Raw genomic sequence first — 21,372 nt, forward strand, 5'->3', positions numbered from 1 at the left:
GTTAGCACTGTAATATATTTGAGAAACCATGACCAGCCTGAAGCTGTATAGACCTGGGTTCAAATCCTGGCTCTGAAACTTAGTAGCCGTCTTCTCTTAGGGAAGTTACTTAATTTCTCTTAAGCCTCTTCTATATGTGAGGATAATAAAAATAATACTGACCATATAGGGTTGTGATAGCTAATTAAACTACATATGTAAACTCTCTAATGCTACGGTTGGCCCATGGGTGCATGATAAATAATAACTCTTATTTGATGATTTGTCCCAAATCACCCAGTTAGTAAATCAGTGCATATCTAATGATGTTTTAAGTTTTAAGTAAAAGTCTAACTAAAAGTGACTTGAAAATAAGAACATTTATAAACTTAAATAACAAGAAAGTATATTGGTCTCATCTGCTTCCATGGTTTCCTAATTGGTCATTTGGGTAATGGCAAAGTTCTAGGGTAGCTTTTTTGGAATCCTTTTGGCTACCCCTTCATGGTCACAGGATGTCTGCCATAGCTCTATGTGTCATACACTCAGTAGTCCCCAAAGATAGGAAAAGCACCTATTTTCTGTAGCATACCAATTTAAAAAATTAAGAACACTTTCTTAGAAATAACCCAGGCTTGCCTCATGTTTTATTGGCTAGATTTGAGTTCTTTGTCCCTTAAGCACTGAGGAATGGGATTAATCAGACTGGTTCAGACTAATCAAACTCTATCACTGGGTCAAGAGAGGATACTGAATCCCTAAATATGGGACTGCATAGAAGGTGAGCATCTGAACAGAATCTGTCAGCAATAAAGAATGCAGATGGAGAGGGAGTGATTTGAGTAGCTGTTTTCTATCTATTGAAATCAGTAAAAACTAGGTTTTCCAAATTGTGGAAAATTCAAATATTTGCCGGTTATTGTTCTTCATATGTTAACACATAGGCCACAGACAGGTCATTATGTCTGGAATTGCAGCAGTCAGGATAGAACAAGTAATGTGCTTGCATTAAGATAAATGTCTTACAAAAGACATTAATGTCTATCTTATAAAAGAAATTAAAGATGATACAAACAGATGGAGAGATATACCATGTTCTTGGATTGGAAGAATCGACGTTGTGAAAATGACTATACTACCCAAGCAATCTACAGATTCAGCGCAATCCCTATCAAACTATCAATGGCATTTTTCACAGAACTAGAACAAAAAATTTCATAATTTGTATGGAAACACAAAAGACCCCGAATAGCCAAATCAATCTTGAGAAAGAAAAATGGAGCTAGAGGAATCAGGCTCCCAGACTTCAGATTATACTGCAAAGCTACAGTAAACAGGACAGTATGGTACTGGCACAAAAACAGAAATATAGATCAGTGGAACAGGATAGAAAGCCCAGAGATAAACCCATGCAGATATGGTCACCTTATCTTTGATAAAGGAGGCAAGAGAAATGGAGAAAAGACAGCCTTTTCAATAAGTGGTGATGGGAAAACTGGACAGCTACATGTAAAAGAATGAAATTAGAACACTCCCTAACACCATACACAAAAATAAACTCAAAATGTATTAAAGGGGCTTCCCTGGTGGCGCAGTGGTTGAGAGTCCGCCTGCCGATGCAGGGGACACGGGTTCGTGCCCCGGACCAGGAGGATCCCACATGCCGCGGAGCGGCTGGGCCCGTGAGCCATGGCCGCTGAGCCTGCGCGTCCGGAGCCTGTGCTCCGCAACAGGAGAGGCCACAACAGTGAGAGGCCCTCGTAACGCAAAAAAAAAAAAAAAAAAAATGTATTAAAGACCTAAATGTAAGGCCAGACAGTATAAAACTCTTAGCGGAAAACATAGGCAGAACACTCTATGACATAAATCACAGCAGGATCCTTTTTGACCCACCTCCTAGAGAAATGGAAATAAAAGCAAAAATAAACAAATGGGACCTAATGAAACTTAAAAGCTTTTGCACAGCAAAGGAAACCATAAACAAGATGAAAAGACAACCCTCAGAATGGGAGAAAATATTTGCAAACGAAGCAACTGGCAAAGGATTACTCTCCAAAATATACAAGTAGCTCATGCAGCCCAATATCAAAATAAACAAACAACCCAATTCAAAAAGGGGCAGAAGACCTAAACAGACGTTTCTCCAAAGAAGATATACAGATTGCCAACAAACACATGAAAGGATGCTCAACATCACTGATAATTAGAGAAACGCAAATCAAAACTACAATGAGGTATTACCTCACACCAGTCAGAATGGCCATCATCAAAAAATCTACAGACAGTAAATGCTGGAGAGGGTGTGGAGAAAAGGGAACCCTCTTGCACTGTTGGTGGGAATGTAAATTGAACAGCCACTATGGAGAACAGTATGGAGGTTCCTTAAAAAACTAAAAATGGAACTGCCATATGACCCAGCAGTCCCATTACCGGGCATATACCCTGAGAAAACCGTAATTCAAAATGAGTCATGTACCACAATGTTCATTGCAGCACTATTTATAATAGCCAGGACATGGAAGCAACCTAAGTGTCCATCGGCAGAGGAATGGATAAAGAAGATGTGGCACATATATACAATGGAATATTACTCAGCCATAAAAAGAAACGAAATTGTGTTATTTGTAGTGAGGTGGATGGACCTAGAGTCTGTCATACAGAGTGAAGTAAGTCAGAAAGAGAAGAAGAAATACTGTATGCTAACATGTATATATGGAATGTGAAAAGAAAAAAAAAGGTTCTGAAGAACCTAGGGGCACACAGGAATAAAGACACAGGCATAGAGAATGGACTTGAGGACACAGGGAGGGGGAAGGGTAAGCTGGGATGAAGTGAGAGAGTGGCATTGACATATATATACACTACCAAATGTAAAATAGATAGCTAGTGGGAAGCAGCCACATAGCACAGGGAGACCAGCTTGGTGCTTTGTGACCACCTAGAGGGGTGGGATAGGGCAGGTGGGAGGGAGTTGCAAGAGGGAGGGGATATGGGGATATATGTATACATATAGCTGATTCACTTTGTTATATAGCAGAAACTAACACAACAATGTAAAGCAATTATATCCAATAAAGATGTTTTAAAAAAAAGATAAATGTCTTATATTATCTGTTTTCTTCTTTACAAATTCCTATTATATTGAATTCCAGGAGGTCTAGATTGACCTGCATATATATTGAATTTTGTTTCAATGACTGTCCCATGTTTCAGAATGGGAAATATGTCTATACTATGAATACAAAGAATGGGAAACAAGTCTGTATTACAGAGATTTTTGTTTTGATTAGATTTTATTTTGATTATGGAAATTGGGATGGTCCAATTGCAATTAAGAAAAAATTTGAATATTGGTAAATATTTTAAAAGTAAAAACTTACCATTTTAGCTTGATGCAACAATCAAGAATTTGTTATGTAGGTTTTCCTACAAGAAAGCATATTTACCTCCAAGGGGGTTGTTTAATAAATAATATGGCTATATTCCAACTTCACACCAAGGAGAAATTATCATTATCAATCTTTTCCTTTTTAAAAAATTTGATATTTATTTGAGAGACCATAGTTTACACAATAGGCACATTATTTTGTGTTGTATAAATTACTGAATGAGTATGATCTGAGTGAAGTCATGTGAAGAGAATTTATTTATGAACTGAGATGGTCGGATGGATCTTGTCAAAGGGCAGAGATCCTTTAAAATATTCCAGTCCAGTAAAGTCAACACATCATTAAAGGGGCTTTTAAATGCGTTGCACAGGTGAAAAGACAACCTTAATTGTGGACTGGTGGTATTTAATAGCTGAGTCCCATCAAAAATGAATTTAAGAAAGAAACTGTGCTGCAGTGATTGTAGTACCATAATACTTTAGGGACGTATTTAAAGTTTTGCTATTATATTCTTTATATACTGTATATTGCTGTATATGTTCTACATCTATATACACGTATGTTTATATACATAAAATCATAGGTAGTGTGTTGTATGGGCAGTATAAGAGATTGCCAATGGTAATTTTGACTACTCAAAATTTTGCCTTGCTGGGTGAATCTAAAATCCAGTCTGTGAAAAAGATGGGAGACTACTGAATAGATTTTGATGTTTGCATTTTTATCTTAACCCCCTAAGAAAGACCCTAATTACTTTGTTTGTATGTATATGTGTATATATAGAATTATACCAATGTAAAAATTTATGTTTTTGTTCAGGCAACTCGGTGTAACTGCCATCAAAAATCTAAAGAGGAAAAATGCACATATGCTGATAAATATACCCAAACACCCTGGAGAAGAATTCCTGTAAGTAACACATACTCTTATCCTCTTTTCTTGTCATTTACTATTTTGATGTTTTGTTCTACTCTTTTTACTCTAATAATTTTGAATCTGCCATGGCTGTCAGTTTTTTTTTTAAGGTAAGTGGATTTTTCTTGTTCTTAGGTGTTTCTGTGCTTTCTAAAGCTTCTCTTCTGTGTCTTATACGAATGAATGTGCATTTAATAGCTTTTCCATTCTGCACACCGTAGGTCATTTTATTTGAGTGTCTAGTCTCTCTCTTATTGCATGTATTTATGAGAGTAGTAGTTCCCCATGCCCTACAAGAAAAAGAAGTCCAAAATGTAGTCTTCCCTCTTTAACAGCATATGACTCTGAAAATATATTATGTAGCCTGTTCTTTTTATTTGTTGAGACTTTTCAAATATATTCTGTTATTATAATTACTCAAACAAATATTGAGGCTGTTAGGAAGTATAAATGCATTAAGATACAGACAGTAAAGGTTATGTTTTGGGCATAGGGTAGGGAATGGCTTCTTCTAAACAGTAGAAAATAACCATGCATTCTGTGCTTCTTCATTGTTTTTCAAAAATACTACATCTCAAAACATGTTTAGTGTTAAAAATACACTTTCTGAACTCAGCTCAGGATATGCCTGAACCAGAGAGTCATCATGGCTATCAGTCATTGTTATCCTATTGTATGGTGCCAAGTAACAGGTATTTTATGGTAAAAGAATGCCTGATAAGCCAGCCTTGCTCTTTTTTTGCCTTATTTTAAGCGGTGGAATCCTCGTTAACACAAATGAACAGGGAATTATAATGGTTAGTGTATTCAACAATCTGCTTTTTTTAAACTTAGCTATAGGCCTTTAAAGTTTATAAGATGCTTATTTCTTTTCATCTAATAAGTAGTTATTGTATGCTCTGTATAAAGTACAAAGCTAATAATTAATTTGTTCAACAAAAGTTTGGTGAGCCCCTCCCATCTCAGTTATTAGCCTCTTGAAGTAGAAGTGGGGAATTGGGAAAGAAAATATACAGACAAATAAGGATTCTTCCATTAACAAGTGCTTATTAAAGGAACTGACGGTGTGATATAGTTAAAGTGTAGAAAGTGCTATAAGGTTCAAAAGATTGGGAAAGTCTAGGTGGAAGAATCAAGCTTGGTGAAAAGGGTGAAGGTAGTGGTTGAATCATAGAAAGCAAAAGATGTCAGTTGACAGAGATGAGTTCCAGAATTGAGAATGAGAGACTATTCTACATCAGCACTCTTTCATAGAGCTTCCTTGAGGTCCAGTGCAGTAGCCACTAGCTACATGTGACTGTTGAATACTTGAAAATGTGGCTAGTGTGACTGCAGAAGATAACTATAAATAATATTTAATTGTAATTAAATGTAAATAGCCACATATGGCTAGTGGATACCATATTGGACAAAGCATCTCTAGAGTTAATGATGAAGTAGACTTAGATGGATTATAGGAAAGCCACCTGGAACAATAAAGGGAAGTCAGTGAAGGCAATTTTTGGAAGAAATGAAAGAAAATAAAAAAGACAGAGTTCATATTTAGGTAGTGGAAAAAAAGAGAAAGAAGGTAAAAATGAGTTGTAGGAGAAGATGGTACCTTCAGAAGAAGAATGGATAAGTCAAATTCTGACCAAATGTTCTCATCTGAGGGACAGAATGCCCAGATAAAATAGTGAAATGGATAACATGGAAAGAAGAATAAAAACATGGAAGGTTCCTAATCATTCATACAAGAATACTTGAAGAGACTAGGCATATGCAGGAAAATGGTGATTATGTGAGAAATAAGGATTCACTTTAAATAATTAAACTTATAAGACTTTATTTTAAACATAGAATGACATTGTTGATCCATGTACAAGCATGTTCTTATAAATAATATTATCTTGGACTGAATTTTAAGTTTTTAAAATGTATTTCCAATATCGTTTTTAAAGCATTTAACATCAGTATTTGAAGATTTGAATAGTTATTTTGCACATTAAGTAAACTGTAAATTTTCATGATAGGTACTTTTATAGAACATTTGTTTGAACATCTTAAATTAACTAGAGAAGACAAAATACCAGAATACATTTCTAGACTCACACCATCAAAGCTTATTATTTATGCCCTTGAATCTCAAAGAAGGGATTGCAAGATGGACCCAAAGGATTCACATAATGACCCAACCTGGATTACTCTGAAAATTGAGTGTAGGAATAAACAGTTTTATTGGTATCAGTGGGAAAGTTGCCGTTAAAGTTAAAACTCAGATTGTGCACAATTTGACCTGATACTAGTTTCCTCTCATATTTTAAGAACTAACTCTTATTATATATAGCAAAGGAGTTAAGAAAGATGCTTTTATATAAAATTTAAATGCTCTGTTGGAATTAGTTTCTAGTACTGAATCACAGATTAATCCACTTTATAGCATATTTAATAGATATGAATAAAATTTATATAAATTCAAGAATTGGAATATCAGCATTATTTGCAATCCTTTGTGCTTAGAATTAGGTTCTCATGACTCAGATTTATTGGATCATACATATATTGCAAAATGTTACAGTCAACTATGTTCCTATTGTAACTATTTATAAAATAGAAAATATTGAATCAGAAAAATATATCACAGACATATCACACACAAAAAAATCAATTGTTTATAATTCCCAAAGGAGAAGGAATTTACTTAGTCCTACCAGTCATGATACATGTGCTAGCAAAGAACTTTGCTCCTTTTTTTCCCCTTGCCTGGGAGATAAGATGAAATGTTAAATATAAGGAACAATATAACCCAAAGATTTGTCTCAAGTACTCTTTCCTAAGTCCTTTTTCTTTTAGACCACATGCCTTTCTGATTTGGAAGTGGGCAGTATTATTGGTTAATTTTTATGTAAGATTAATAACCTGATTTTAAACTTAGATGTGCCATTTTCTCCCAATTAGAGAGTCGTTACATTACTATATATATATATTTCCAAAGGGAATTAAGGGATTTATTTCTTTGCTAAGCTTTTTATTTATATTCACTATTACTTATATTTAAAATATGCCACTAGACGTATTTTAAGTGAAATATCTATATCCTTTGGTGTATAAACATGTAATATTTAATGGTCATGCAATAATGTTTAATCAATATTAGACATTGAACGTTAAATATGACCTATGTTTCAGTGAGCTAAATGCTGATAGGAACCATCTTTGTACTGAGACATCACATTTTAGTATGCATGTGAGTATGACAGCACACCAAGAATTCTATTATGTGTGTCTTTTACACTGTAGTTTATGAGCAATAGCACCTGAAACCAATAACTGAAAAGTGGAATTGTTTTACAAGGCTAGGGACAAATGAAATATAGATATTAGAGCAGCTGAGTGATTTATCTGGTCATAAATTTAAGGGTATGTAAATTCGTATCCTCTAATACCAAATACCAGAACTGAAGTAGGCACTTTTGGAACTTTGTTTAAAATATCCACTGAAAGGGACTTCCCTGGTGGCACCGTGGTTAAGAATCCGGCTGCCAATGCAGGGGACACGGGTTTGAGCCCTGGTCAGGGAAGATCCCACATGCCGCGGAGCAACTAAGCCTGTGTGCCACAACTACTGAGCCTGCACTCTAGAGCCCGTGAGCCACAACTACTGAGCCTGCATGCCACAACTATTGAAGCCCGCACGCCTAGAGCCCGGGCTCTGCAACAAGAGAAGCCACCGCAATGAGAAGCCCGCGCACCGCAATGAAGAGTAGCCCCCGCTCGCCGCAACTAGAGAAAGCCCTTGTACAGCAACAAAGACCCAATGCAGCCAAAAATAAATAAATAATAAATAAATTTTTAAAAAATAATAAAATAAATAAAATGTCCACTGAAAGAAACAAAGTTTGTGTGCACAGTAGTTAGAAAACAAAGGACAGCACCAAAGTTTTCCACTGCTGGTATCGATTTCATGTGTGTAATGTAGGGTTTAACTTACTGACTTAACACAGTGAGGGTGTAGGCAGGACATAGAGAGATTTTACTCTTAGACTTTAATATTAGATAGCAATCAGTGAGAAATGGATGATCCTGTTAGGTTTCCAAGAAGCAGCATGATCAAATTAGTCTTTTAGAGAAATTAATCAGCTTCCATAAGAGGTAATAAAAGTTGCTCCTCTTTTAGTTTATGCTAGCAGAGTGGTAACTTATTAGGCCTTTATTTGTTGGAGCATTCTAACTTCTCTTGTTCTTAGGTAATTACAAAAACATTTTTACAGATGTTTTAGAAAATTACTATTTTTTAAATGTCAGATGTAACTAAAATTTTTTCCTGGAGAATGTCTCTTTATTATTATGCTCAGAGGGTTCTTTCAAAAAGTTACATTGATATTCCTGATATAGCAGAAAATAATACCATTTCTCTTACCTAGTCCTAAAATTTCTAAGCAAATATAGCTATCCTGGTCATTCAGAGCAGTGAAGTGTCAATGTACCTTCAGCCAAAGCCCACCAGGAATATATCTGTAAAACAAGTTGGGTGGATTACATGTTGCAGCCAGGGAGAACACACATCGTGAAAAATGATATCAAGATTGTATCAGAAAGAACCTTTTATAGGATTTGAGCTTTTCTTGGATGATTTGAGGGAGGGTCTAAGGAATCGGGTTTGCTCAGATTGGATACTATCAGAAGATAGAAAAGTCTAGAGTACTTTCTGGATGGCACAGTGTGACCTTGCCTTTATCTGTACTTAGGCAAAATTATGCAGTGACCTTACTTTGTTTCATGTTACCATGGTCTCAGAGTAACCATGGTATTCTGTGAGATTGTTTATGAGATCACTGGGCACTAGGGGCTGCTTGTTATCTTTCACAGAAGGAATACCTGGGCATGGATTAAATAAAAATTTACCAACCAGATGAAATTTCTTTTACGATTGTTAACTGTAACATTTGGATTGTTACCTCTCTGTTTTTTAAAATCATTTACTATACTTTGCCATGTTTTAGTGTAGTTATTGGTGGTGGTAGTAGTAATGATTACGTAAGAATTATTATGAGGAAAGAGAAGTTTGGAGAGTTAGAGTTGGATCACATTATGGAGAGAGTTAGATGTTAGACTGAGAACTTTCAACTTAATTCTGTAGCCAGAAGGTTCTAGCAGGGGCCAGACTTAACTATATTTTGTTACAGGGAGAGTAATGTGAGAGGAGAAACTGTGATTGTCATGAGGCAGGGGTTGTGTCTCCTTCCTCCATCTGTGCTTAGTGGCTTAGCACAGGGCCCAGTAGGATTGAATCAGTTCCAGTGAGAACACAGCGAAGGCAGGGAAAACTACTTAGAAGATTATTATAATAGCCCAGGAGATGAGGCTAACCTATGATTTTTGATCTCTCATGGAGATGGAGAGAAAATCCCTGAGGCAGAATCTGTTGTCTTGAAAAGTGATTAGATGAAAAGGTGTGATGAATGGGAAGAAGAGGATGTAAGTTATCAAATGTGGATGACTGGGAAGATGACATGTCAGTTAAGAAAATAGGAGAACCAAGAGAAGGGATTTTATTTGGTAAGAAAACTGCTAAAGGTTTTAGATATATATTTTAATCACTTGAGATTGAGATTCTGGCAGGACAGAAGGGTAGAGGAGTTTGAATATGTAGGATTGGAACTTGAAAGGTGCCAGAGAAGTTAGATATAGATGTAGATTCAAAGTGGGGCGGTGGGAGGTGGGAATGAGTTTATGGAAGACAGAAATCTCTAGTAAAGAGTTTCATCCACTAAGGAAGCTCAGTGCTACAGTGCCAACTGCCACAGACCCCTTTCGGAGCAAATAAGACCATTCCAGGAGGCTTCCTAAGCTCTCCCAGAAGAGGGAGACACAAGCAAACTAATCTTCCTGAATCAGGAAAAGTTTTATCTCTTCAGTGCTAAGATTAAAAGTTCTCCATCCTCTAAGCTCAGGTGGTAACTCTCATGTGTTCTCATCCCTTGCTTTAAGAAAAAGCAGCTGCTGAGGGAAGAGCTGCATGTGTTCTGAAGAACTTGGCTCACTGTTCTTTATCTTATCCCACAAGGTTTGAGTTCACAGAAAGATGTTTTTACTTGGTCTCCCTAGGCTTTATCTTGAGAGAAATGAAATTTCCTCTAAAACCCTGAATCCAGATACTCTTGTTTTTTAATGTTTTCGTATTCTTTTATTTTGTTCTTGTTTGTGTGCATATGTATGTGTTTTGTCCCACCGATTTAAAGTGTAACTAGAATGTTATGCATATGGTTAAACTATATGTCAGATATCCTATGTTTTCCTACAAGTAGATTCTTTTCCCCCTTGGATGTGATATATTCATATGCATTCCTACTGCTTTTTGTTTTTATATACAACCATTGTGATTTCTCCAGCAGAAAGCATCTCATATCTTCATCCTAAAAGTCAGCAGAAGATTTAAAGTAGACTCAGTTGAGCAAAAGGCCCTTTCCTGGGCAGAGCTTAGGGATCTTCACAGCATCAACTAGGAAAGAATTATGCACTTTCCTGCCCTCTAATTAGTGCTCCAATGTAAATGTAATGTGAGCTACATATATAATATAAATGCTTTAGTATCCAAATTAAAGCAAGAAGAAACATGCAAAATTAATTTTAATAAAATACTCTATTTAACCCAGTAGTACCATTTGAACATGTAATCAATATAAAGAAGATATTGAGATATGTTACATTCTAGTTTTTGTTTTCGTATGAAGTCTTTGACATCTTGTGTGTATTTTACATTTATACCACATTTCAATTGAGACTATCTGCTTAACCCCATGTAGCTGCTAGCAACCATATTGGATAGTGCAGCTCTGAATGGAGGTCACTGGGTTTGGCTTTAAACCTGAACTATGTAGCAGGAATTAACCAAAAAAAACCCACAAAATAGAAAATTCCTTCAGGTTTTAAACCATAGGTCTATTTATTCATTCATTCATTGAACTTTGACTAGTTTTTTCTGTATTTCAATCCCAGTACTAAGGGCTTTGGATACTAAATAAAAGACATTGCTTGATTCTTAGTTTATGGTACTCATGGACAGACAGCAAAGTGTAAATCAGATGATAGGACAGTGAGGCCTTGTTTCTGGACCAGAGGATGGTGGACATGTCTTCCAGTTACGGGGACTAGACCTTCTGGCTCTCAAATCTATCTTCACATGGCTGTGACTTCCAGCAATCTTCAGTTCAGGAGTATAGTGTATTCCAGCACTCACTGCTGGAAGAGATCTATCCGTCTAGGAAATTTTTCTTTCTTTGTTAATACTGTCTTTTTGCTCAAAATCATGTTTCCCATCCTTTCCTTACATCTTATAAATCATACGTCTTCTAAGTTTCGAAGTTAGGGTCTTCCGTACAAGTTCCCTTCTTTGTAGAAACACTTCAGTAGACGTGGAATCATGGGGAGCCAGCACATGCTGTTTCTTAGCGCTGCTGCTTGGTGTTGCTCACATGTCTGCTGTCTCTGAACTTGCCTGGTCTCAAGGTTTAGTTAGTCATGTTTTATAGTTGTTTCAGTTGTTTTTTTTTTACTATTGAAAGGAATATATAATCATCTTTTTATTATCAGGGAAATTACCTTTAGTTTATAGAGATGAGAAGGTCGTTAAACATGTTTTCCTTCTCTCCCCAAGAAAATATGATCCTACCAATATAATTAGCGTTTCAAATAATTTCCCTCAGTATCACTCTAATGTGCATTGTTTTTACTCCTCTGTTTATGTTGTTACTTTTTATTTTAAATTCTTGTAGATTCATAGGAAGTTGCAAAAATAGATCCCTTATTTCACCCAATATCCCACAACAGTTACATTTTATATAGCTGTAGTACAGTGTCAAAACCGAAATTGACTTTAGAGAATGCATAGTTCTGTGCCATTTTATCACTTGTGTAGATTCCTGCAACAACTACCATATTTAAAACACAGAATTATTGCACCACTACAAAGTTCTCTCTTCTGCGCTGCCTTTTAATAGTCACAACCACTTCTTCCCTTACCATTCCTAACCCCTGACAACCACTAATGTTTTCCATATCTAAATTTTGTCATTTCAAGAATTTTATATAAATGGTGTTATACAGTGTGTGAGCTTTTGAGATTGGCTTTTTTTCACCCAGCATAATACCCTGGAGATCCATCCAAGTAGTTGTGTCTATCAGTAATTTGTTCCTCTTTACTGCCGAGTAGTAGACCATAATATGGATGTTCCACAGTTTTTTTAACCACTTGTGTCTATAATAGATAGACATGTTGGTAGTTTCCAGTTTTTGGCTATTAAAGATAAAGCTGTTATAAATATTTGTGTAGATGTAAATTTTCATTTCTCTAGGATAAATGCCCAGTAGTGCGATTTCTGGGTAATATTATAACTGTACGTTTAGTTTTCAGAGAAACTGGCAAATTGTCAGAGTGGCTGTGCTATTTTAGATTCTCATCAGCATTGTATGAGTGATGCAGTTTCTCTGCATCCTCACTAGCACTTAGTGTTGTCATTATTATTTTTTAAATTTTAGCCATTCTGGTAGGTGTGTAGTTGATATCTCATTGATTTGTTGGTCTTGGGGGAGTAAAGAATGGGTATCATTGTATTTGTTTTTTAAGATTTTTAGTTGCTTGCAGGGTGTGTCCAGGCCTGGCAAATGTTATATCTTCATCTCTAGGTAAACACAATAACTTAATTTAATTCAGTTTGAATCAGTAAACAGAGTCTCCCGTTTGCTGGGGACGGTTAGGCAGAGAATGTGGGACATTTAACATCTTTTAAACTCCTGACAGGTTCTAGGTATTCTTACAGATACTTTCACTTAAATTATTTTAAAGAACTAATGATTTATCATGAGAGACAATTTAATACAGTTGATTGTTTTAAGTGCCGTATAAATAGAGTTATAAAATTAAAGGATAACAGTGACTCTGGAGTTGGGGGTGTGTGAGCCAACTGAATTACAACTAAAAGTGAGACGTTTCTTAGAGATGAACCATTCTATCTTAGTTCGTTCAGGCACCTATAACAATACCACAGACTGGCTTATAAACAATAGAAATTTATTTCTTACAGTGCTGGAGGCTGCAAATTCCAAGATCAAGGCACCAGCCTGCTTCCTGGCTTATAAACAGCTGTCTTTTCCCTGTGTCCTCAACATGGTGGAAGGGGTGAGGGGGCTTTCTGAGATTTCTTTCACAAGGCACTAATCCTATTCGTGAGGGCTCCACCCTCATGAGCTAATCACTACCCAAAGGCCCACCTCCAAACCATCACACCGGGGCAGTAGGTTTCAACATATGAAACTTGGGGGCGGGGACACAAATGACTTAGTCTGTAGCACATTCCAATCCTGCATCTTACAAATGAAGAGACTGGGACTCAGAGAAGATCAGTGGCTTTCTCAAGGTTATAGGCTCTTAGAAGATCCAAGGAAAAACACAGTTCCCTGATTCCCAGTGGGTACTATTTCCATAAACCCTCAGGGAGACCTTATTTCTTTGAGAAGGAATCTCTGACTGCTGGTTTAGTTTATATACAAAATCCCTATCTGAAAGTTTCTTTACCCAGTGCAGTGAGTAGAAGCTGGTCCTGCCTGGTAAAGCCCATAGGGAGAAAAGTACATGCCCCTTCTTGGCTGAGGACTTGCTTTGTGTAAAGGTTTTGGACCAAAACATCTCTGAAACAGCAAAATCGAGTTGTATCAGGTAATATCTATGGAGAGCACCTGGGGTCATCACCCTATTAAATATTTCCTACTGTTTTCACAAACACCCATGGCTAAATTAGTGGAGAAGTTACAATAATTTCAAAAGACAAGATCTTTATTTACTAGGATACTCTAAAGATCATTAATTTTATTTAGTTTCTTGTAGCTGTTTGTTTCCTTAATCGACATAGAAAATGGATCTTTTTTTGGTTTCTGTTTTGTAGTGAGCAATGTAGGATTATTCTTAAATTTAAATGTGTATGATTATACTGAACCTCAGGCAAGGAATGTTGATACAGGAGTGGACATAAGTTTTTTATTTGGATCAGTGTTCCCGAAATATCTAAACATCAGTAAAATACATTAGTAATCTTCTAGTACATCATTTCTATATCAGATTAATTGCTGTGAAAAATTATGCATACTTTATTTTGCAAATTGAGCTGGGTGATGATGATTTACAAGCTCATTTTTCTTGATGCTATCATGAGTGTTTCTATAGTTTTATGTGTGGATATGTCTCATCAGTGAGGAGGCTGGGAACAGAGAGACATGAGACCCAATCTGGTTCTATTTGTGTGAACAAATTCTCTCTTGAAGACCCAGTTTTACCTGGAATGTGAGGAAATAGAAGTAAATGACATTTCTGTTGTTTTCCAGTTCTGATAATCTGATCAAAATAAGTAAAGCTAAGAAGCCACAAGTTAATAAAATTAAAAAGTTTGCATGTGTAACCTGTGGCCTGTATGTCACATTCTTGATATAGTACTCACTCTTACAACATCCTAAGTCTTTTGAATGCTCTGTTGGTTCTGCTATCTTCAGCTAATGTTCTTTATTTTAGCTGCTAATCCTTTGAAAACCTATGAGTTAAAAAAGAAAAAAATTTTGTATGATAATTTTTTAATGCCTAATTTATTATTGATGCAGTTTCTGTGTGTTTAACTCCTAAAGTCTATCTCCCCTTTTAAATGCTTTCATTTTTTGCAAAAAAACTGGAATCTGCTACTTTAAAAAGAGATACATGATGATAAATGTAATTGTATGCCAGAAAAAATATATTATTTCATATGCATTAACTACAAATATTAGAGGAAAATAATTTTTTTCTTAACATATGAAAAATAACTAGTTTTGGATTATGATATATTTTTAGTAATTTGGGCTGCCTGTATTTTAAAAAATGAAATCTGTCTTCTCATTAACACTGTTATTTTTTTTTAAAGTATGACTGTGGTTTCTCTATTTTTTGGTTCCCTTTTTTATTATACCTCCCTACCCCCATCTCTCTCTGCACAGGGTGGGTATTCTGCCCCCTCCTTCTCTCCTTGGCAGGGCTCCTTCCAAGGCATCCCACGGACTGTTCCACCGCACCGCAGACAGAGTGAGTCTGTGTCTCTCACTCCTATCCTGCTCTGGCTTCCCATTCATGGTATTCCCCTTCTGCATGACTATCCCTCCCCAGCACCTCCTCTCCCTCCAGAGTGACCTGCAGGCACACGCTAAACCAGCACTCCCTGGGCTCTCCTCTCTTAATTAATACTTCCTTTGACTGCATGTAAATAGACTTTTCTCCTTAGAGCCTTAGGAAAGCTGTCTGAAGTTAATGTCATTCTAATGCCGTTTAAACCTATTGCCAGTGACCCTATACCTACTGACATGCATCTGTCTTTAATATATTTTCTATTTTCATGACCTTGAGATATATGAATAAAAATTTTTTAAATCTAGTCATGTTAAAAATGTATACACTATCTGCAGTAGTATAATGGACAGATGCATATTGTTTAGGGAGCAGGCTTACTAGACCATTGCACATTTCTTTAAATATTTTCTAATCAAAAGGTGTTGATTGTGTTTCACTGTCATCTAATACAAAAATCTTTTAAATCATTTTTAAGAGTGTTTTTTAATAACTAATATGTCTTTTAATTTATCAGCTGCTTTACAGTACAGAAGAAATGGCTTTTGAATATGCATGGTTTACTAACATTTCTAATGATTTAGTAATTGTTTGACTTCAAAAAAAAAATCTTTGTTTACATTAAATCTGCTTTCCAAAACAGCATTTATTATTTTGTATTATGTACTTAAGTATATAACTGGTAAGTTGGTTATATTTTATCTTTTTTGAAAAGTCACCCAAAAAAAGCTAATGTTAATGAAAAAGATATAAATGTTATCAGAGTCACTTTTATGCCTTTTCCATAGATTTGCCCTGATTTGTGATTCATATCAATTTTTTCATAAATTATTCTTATCAAAGTCATGTGAAGTATCAAAGGTCCAAAAGGGGGAAATTTTAAGCAGTTAAAATTTTTAAATGTGATTTATTCAAATAAAACTTTATTTCTTGAATTAGTCAATTATAAAGTATCAACATGAATTTGAGACAAGGTTTGAAGTTTATTTTTTGATCATTATGCCTTTCCTTCCCTTTTGCACTTTTTAAAGAACAATGGAATAGAGTTTGCATAGACTTTTATATCAAGTTTATTTACTAGCAAGTTAATTTGTTGGGTGAAAGCGTTCCTCCCTTTTCCTCCTTTCCCATCTCCTACCACCTTTGTAAATCCTCCTTTTTACTTCCTTTGCTTCAATTAGGTTGCTTTCTCCTCTATTTGAAGATGGCTAGCACATAAAGAATTATACTAAATTGCTAGTGAACTAATATGAATTTCAAAGGGCAATTACAACAAATGATAATGTATTCTTAAGCTGTAGCCAGTATACTGCATGGTTGACAGATTTACCTCAGACTGAGGTAAATTACGCACCTACCTTAACTTTTCTGAAGCCCCCTTATAGTCCCTGTTATTTTTCTCCACTGTTCTTCTCCCTTATTCTCCTTCTCAGCTACATGTAATATGGAACTGGAGTTTAAGGTTAATTATTCAGTATTACAAATAGTTTAGATTTATTTTTAAAACATGTTTCCCAGAAGCACCCGTTTCACTAGTTTCTCATTTGTATAGCTTTAGAAATTACTTATCCCTCACCTGAATCGTTGGCTCTCCATTTCCAAATGCTTCTTTCTCCTTTGGGTTCAGAGGTATTTTTTTCATTTCCAACTATGAAGCAGCACCGTCTGTCCTTCAGCACTACTATCAAGAACTGTCTTTCTAGCTTTTCTAGGTCAAACCTGCTTTCTCTGCATCTCAAAGTTAGCAAAAAGAAAGTTTGGTTTGCCAGAGTTTGGATGTGTTGGCCACCTAGGAGAAGGTATATACATTGGAGTCTTTTCCTGGGTAAGTTCTCGTGGCTTATGCAGCTAAGAGAACTGGCCCTGAGACTTGTAGAACTCTGTTTGTGGAAAGTGCTAACTAGAGGACTTATTCACAGCTTTTTTTTTTTTTTTTTTTTTTGCGGTACGTGGGCCTCTCACTGTTGTGGCCTCTCCCGTTTCAGAGCACAGGCTCAGGACGTGCAGGCTCAGCAGCCATGGCTTACGGGCCTAGCCGCTCTGCGGCATGTGGGATCTTCCCGGACCGGGGCACGAACCTGCGTCCCCTGCATTGGCAGGCGGACTCTCAACCACTGTGCCACCAGGGAAGCCCTGTTCACAGCTTTTTGACAGCTCTTATTGAGCTTCGAAGGTTCCTTTAAAGGAAATATGTTTAAACTACTACACTGTTTTAAATTTACCCTGAGAACGCCTGAAGGAGTATAAAAAAAATATAAAAGAGTGTAAAATAATAATGTTTATTATTTTATAACGATAAAATATAGAGAAGGAGAAGGATATGAAATTATGGGAGTAAATCCAGTAGTTTTCCAGAGAGTTTTGGAATAGGTGTCCCCATTTCCTGCACTAAACTGCTATATATTCAGTGAAACAATATTTTTCTCCACATTTAGTCAGTTTGTGATTTCTAGTGCTGATTTTAATTTTGGAGAGGTTAATTCTGTAAGTGATGGTATGTAGTTGAGAGAGTTCTCCTACATTATCGTGTTTCAATAATAAGTTCTTTCTGATGCCCTCTTGAACATCAACTTAAGCGAACTGCCTTTTTTTGTAAACGCGGAAGCCAGGTAAGCTTGGCTATTAGTCTTCAGCAAGGTAGTCTGTTTTTGGTTTTGTTTTTTAAAATGTGTAAGAGTAGTGGACCTAATAAAACAGGCATAAAGAGAGAGCCTGTTGTAGATATTGCAGAGAGTGAAATAACTAATGTTTACAGGGACTATTTAGCTCTGGTAACTCCAGAAAGCTGCAGTGGCCAAGGATGTTCTTGGTGAATTTAAGAATAACTCTAAAAAAATGGAGATAAAAGGAAAATCCTGGTCTTTTTTTTTACTTTCTCAGGAAATTTTGACTTACATTCCTTTTCTCAGGTGTATTACTAGTCTCAGCTTGATGATGCTTATCTCCCAGTTTCAAATTAAATTTTCCCTAGGTTAGCAGAAAATATCTACATTTAAACATTCAAAGGTCTTCCTGCTGTCAGTAGGCACTTCAGCTTTTGTCCAACTGACTTAACTGGCATTGGTTTAGTCTTTCTAATTTCCAACTGTGTAAAATTAGGAATTATATATATATATATATATATAAAACCTACCTCACAGTATGAAAATTTAATAAAAATAATTACTTTTGGCAAGTAACAGCCTTAATGGTAATCTCAAATAACATTTCTTGCCAGAGCATATGCTTTCAGGAATACCTGACTTTTCAAAAAGTATATCTTGGAATAATACCTATTTCTTATCATGCCTAAAGAGACTTAAAATTCTCTGTTTAACACCTTTCTTGAAAGAATTTAGAAATCTTACTTCCTTTAGCTTCCACATACAGTAACTTAAATTGGAAGAAAAAAGTTGTTTTTAAGCAACAAAAGTAACAAATACATGTTTATGTCTTAATAGCCATATTAAGCCCAGCAGTTTCTTTTTTAAAAAATTTTATTGAAGTATAGTTGATTTACAATGTTGTATTTAGTTTCTGCTGTACAGCAAAGTGACTCAGTTATACATACATATATTCTTTTTCATATTCTCTTTTATTATGGTTTATCACAGGATATTGAATATAGTTCCCTGTGCTATACAGTAGGACCTTGTTGTTTATCCATCCTATATATAATAGTTTGCATTGGTAATCCCAAACTCCCAATCCAGCCCAGCAGTTTCTTGATGCAGTGCTGCCTGATTTCTAAATTTATATTATAATAATCACTAATTGTATTCACCAGAATTATATTAAGAATGGCAATTATATTGCCTTATATTTTCCTCCTCCTCTTACAACCTTCAGGGGTTGTTTCACAAACCTTTTTTGACAAATTCATTTTACATCATAACCCAGTATATATTTACTGAATGAAACTATATATTTACAACCCAAGACACACGTGTGTGTATATTTAATATTCAGATTAAAGATTCATGAAACAGTACTTTCTGTTAGGACATATGTATGATACTCTCATATTTTTTCCCCAGTTTTTTGTTTTGCTTTTTTCACATAGTATTATATGAGCATTTTTTATATAGTAAATATTTCTTGAAAACATTTTAATGGCTACATGATAATACATCATCATGTGACTATGATATCATTTATTTAATGTTTTCCTGTTGTTTGACATTGATGTTGTTTCCATTTTCCCCTATTAAACAGAGATACTATTGTAATGCAATTTATTCTTGTGTTTAGATCAGTGTCAGCACTAGAAGGATGGTTCTTAAAGGGTGTGTGCTTTTTAGAGATGCTTGATGTGTATTGTTAAACTGTCAAACATGTTCATAAGGTATACATTAACGTGGCTCAATATGATTGGCTTCACCATGTGACTGTAATCAATTGTACATGTAAAGATAGCATCAGTCAGTGCTTTAATGAGAATTTAGCTCTGAGAGTGACTTTTCATAAAAATAAAATATTTTTGATGAAGTCAAAGAGTAACTCAGTAAAAACTGAACAATTCGATTTTACAGTAAGCTATTTTTTTAAAAGTGTGGTTGATATAGAATATGGCACTGTGTCCATACTTGCAGTTAATTCAAGTGCAGATTAGTCACTGGTTAATTGACTAGAAATGTGCATCAAACTCATGGTCCAGGAGGCCGTCCCATAAACGTAGGCATGGGTTAGTTTCTTTCTCAACACCTTGCAATTATGAGAAACAAAGCAATTGCTGTTATCTGTATAAGCCTTTTATAGCCTGCTCTGCAGATTGTGGGATTGTCTTGTTAGCTGTATTTGTTGCCATGTCATAGTGCCTGCAGTATCCTACTCTGGATAAATATACCATGCGTATTGGTCACAGCAGTGTAATTGTACTATTATGATGTTATTTAGTTTAGTTTTTTTTTTTTCCCTGAACTGTTCTCCATCCCAGGGGTAGATGCTGATGGGTTCTTTGTCTTAGAGATATAGACCCATGAAAATTAAGCATCTCACACTAATTATGCCTGTGCAGTAAATACTTACTTAAGTCACTATTATTCACGCCCATAGTTTTTATATTTTTAATTAATTTGTATTGGAGTATAGTTGCTTTACAGTGTTGTGTTAATAGTTTTTAAAAGCAGTTAACTGATCAACTTAGAAAAGTCATTGAACTCCTTATTTCAGAAATTGCTTATTTATAATTTATATTTATCAGTCAGATATCTTCCCTAAGTTCTCTGAGATCTAGAGGCACTATTCTGAGATCTAGGGAATGAGAGCATTCCTGGTCCTCAGGAATCCTTGGAAGCTTTGATTGGGTTCATGTGAATTATAGACCAGAATTCTTTGAATCTAGTTATACTAGGGATCCAGTCCTGTCTTCCATCTCTATAGTGATGTGGGGAGCCTTGCTTATAATGTAGAACATTATATTTAAGACGTACATGAAAATCAGATTATTCTTTTATTGGTCTTTAATGCAGCAGCAGTTAAAAGTAAACTAACGTTCAGTTGTATTTATAATATGCAAGACTGAAATTATTAAAAATAATTTCTACTTCCTTTATAAGGGATTACATGCAGCTAAACCTTTTTAGATCTTTGGAGTATGAATATTAATTGTGTCAAAATTCTTTTCAGTATTTTATTTGGTAAGATTCTTCAAGTGATTCCTTTTAAGGGTAAGAAGATTATATACACTGTTCTGTGGATATGAATATTTGTATTAACTTGCAAACCACTTCAGCAAGAAGGTATAAATCTATTAAGAATATGTTTTCATTTTATAGAAATATATTAAAATAATAAGTCCTAGAAAAATACAACAAAAGAAAAGCAAATACCGTTGGCTGCTACCCAGTCATGGCAATTCCTTGGTGTTGTATGTGGTCTCTGACACCACTGTCCTGTCTTTTTCTTGTCTCTGCTCTCCCATTATGCCATTGGCAAGGAGTTGAGAAGTTAGTCCATTACTTCTCTGACAAAGCGTGGTACAGTACAATT

At 35.4% G+C, this 21,372-nt stretch overlaps 1 protein-coding gene across 6 annotated transcripts in view; it reads left to right on the top strand.

Annotated features, from left to right (window-relative positions):
* Positions 1 to 21,372, top strand: part of CCSER2 (coiled-coil serine rich protein 2) — a 160,671-nt gene that overhangs the window by 128,306 nt on the left and 10,993 nt on the right. For 3 of the 6 annotated variants that reach the window (XM_032607899.1, XM_032607900.1, XM_032607903.1), the window contains one exon: positions 4,188 to 4,277. In XM_032607899.1, the coding sequence (XP_032463790.1) occupies positions 4,188 to 4,277 (90 nt within the window). Of the gene's footprint in view, positions 1 to 4,187; positions 4,278 to 15,278; positions 16,266 to 21,372 lie in introns of those variants that run through there. The other 3 variants (XM_032607902.1, XM_032607904.1, XM_032607901.1) reach the window with 2 other exon arrangements.

Source organism: Phocoena sinus, chromosome 16 (genome assembly GCF_008692025.1).
Source record: "Phocoena sinus isolate mPhoSin1 chromosome 16, mPhoSin1.pri, whole genome shotgun sequence".
NCBI classification, from domain to species: Eukaryota; Metazoa; Chordata; class Mammalia; order Artiodactyla; family Phocoenidae; genus Phocoena; species Phocoena sinus.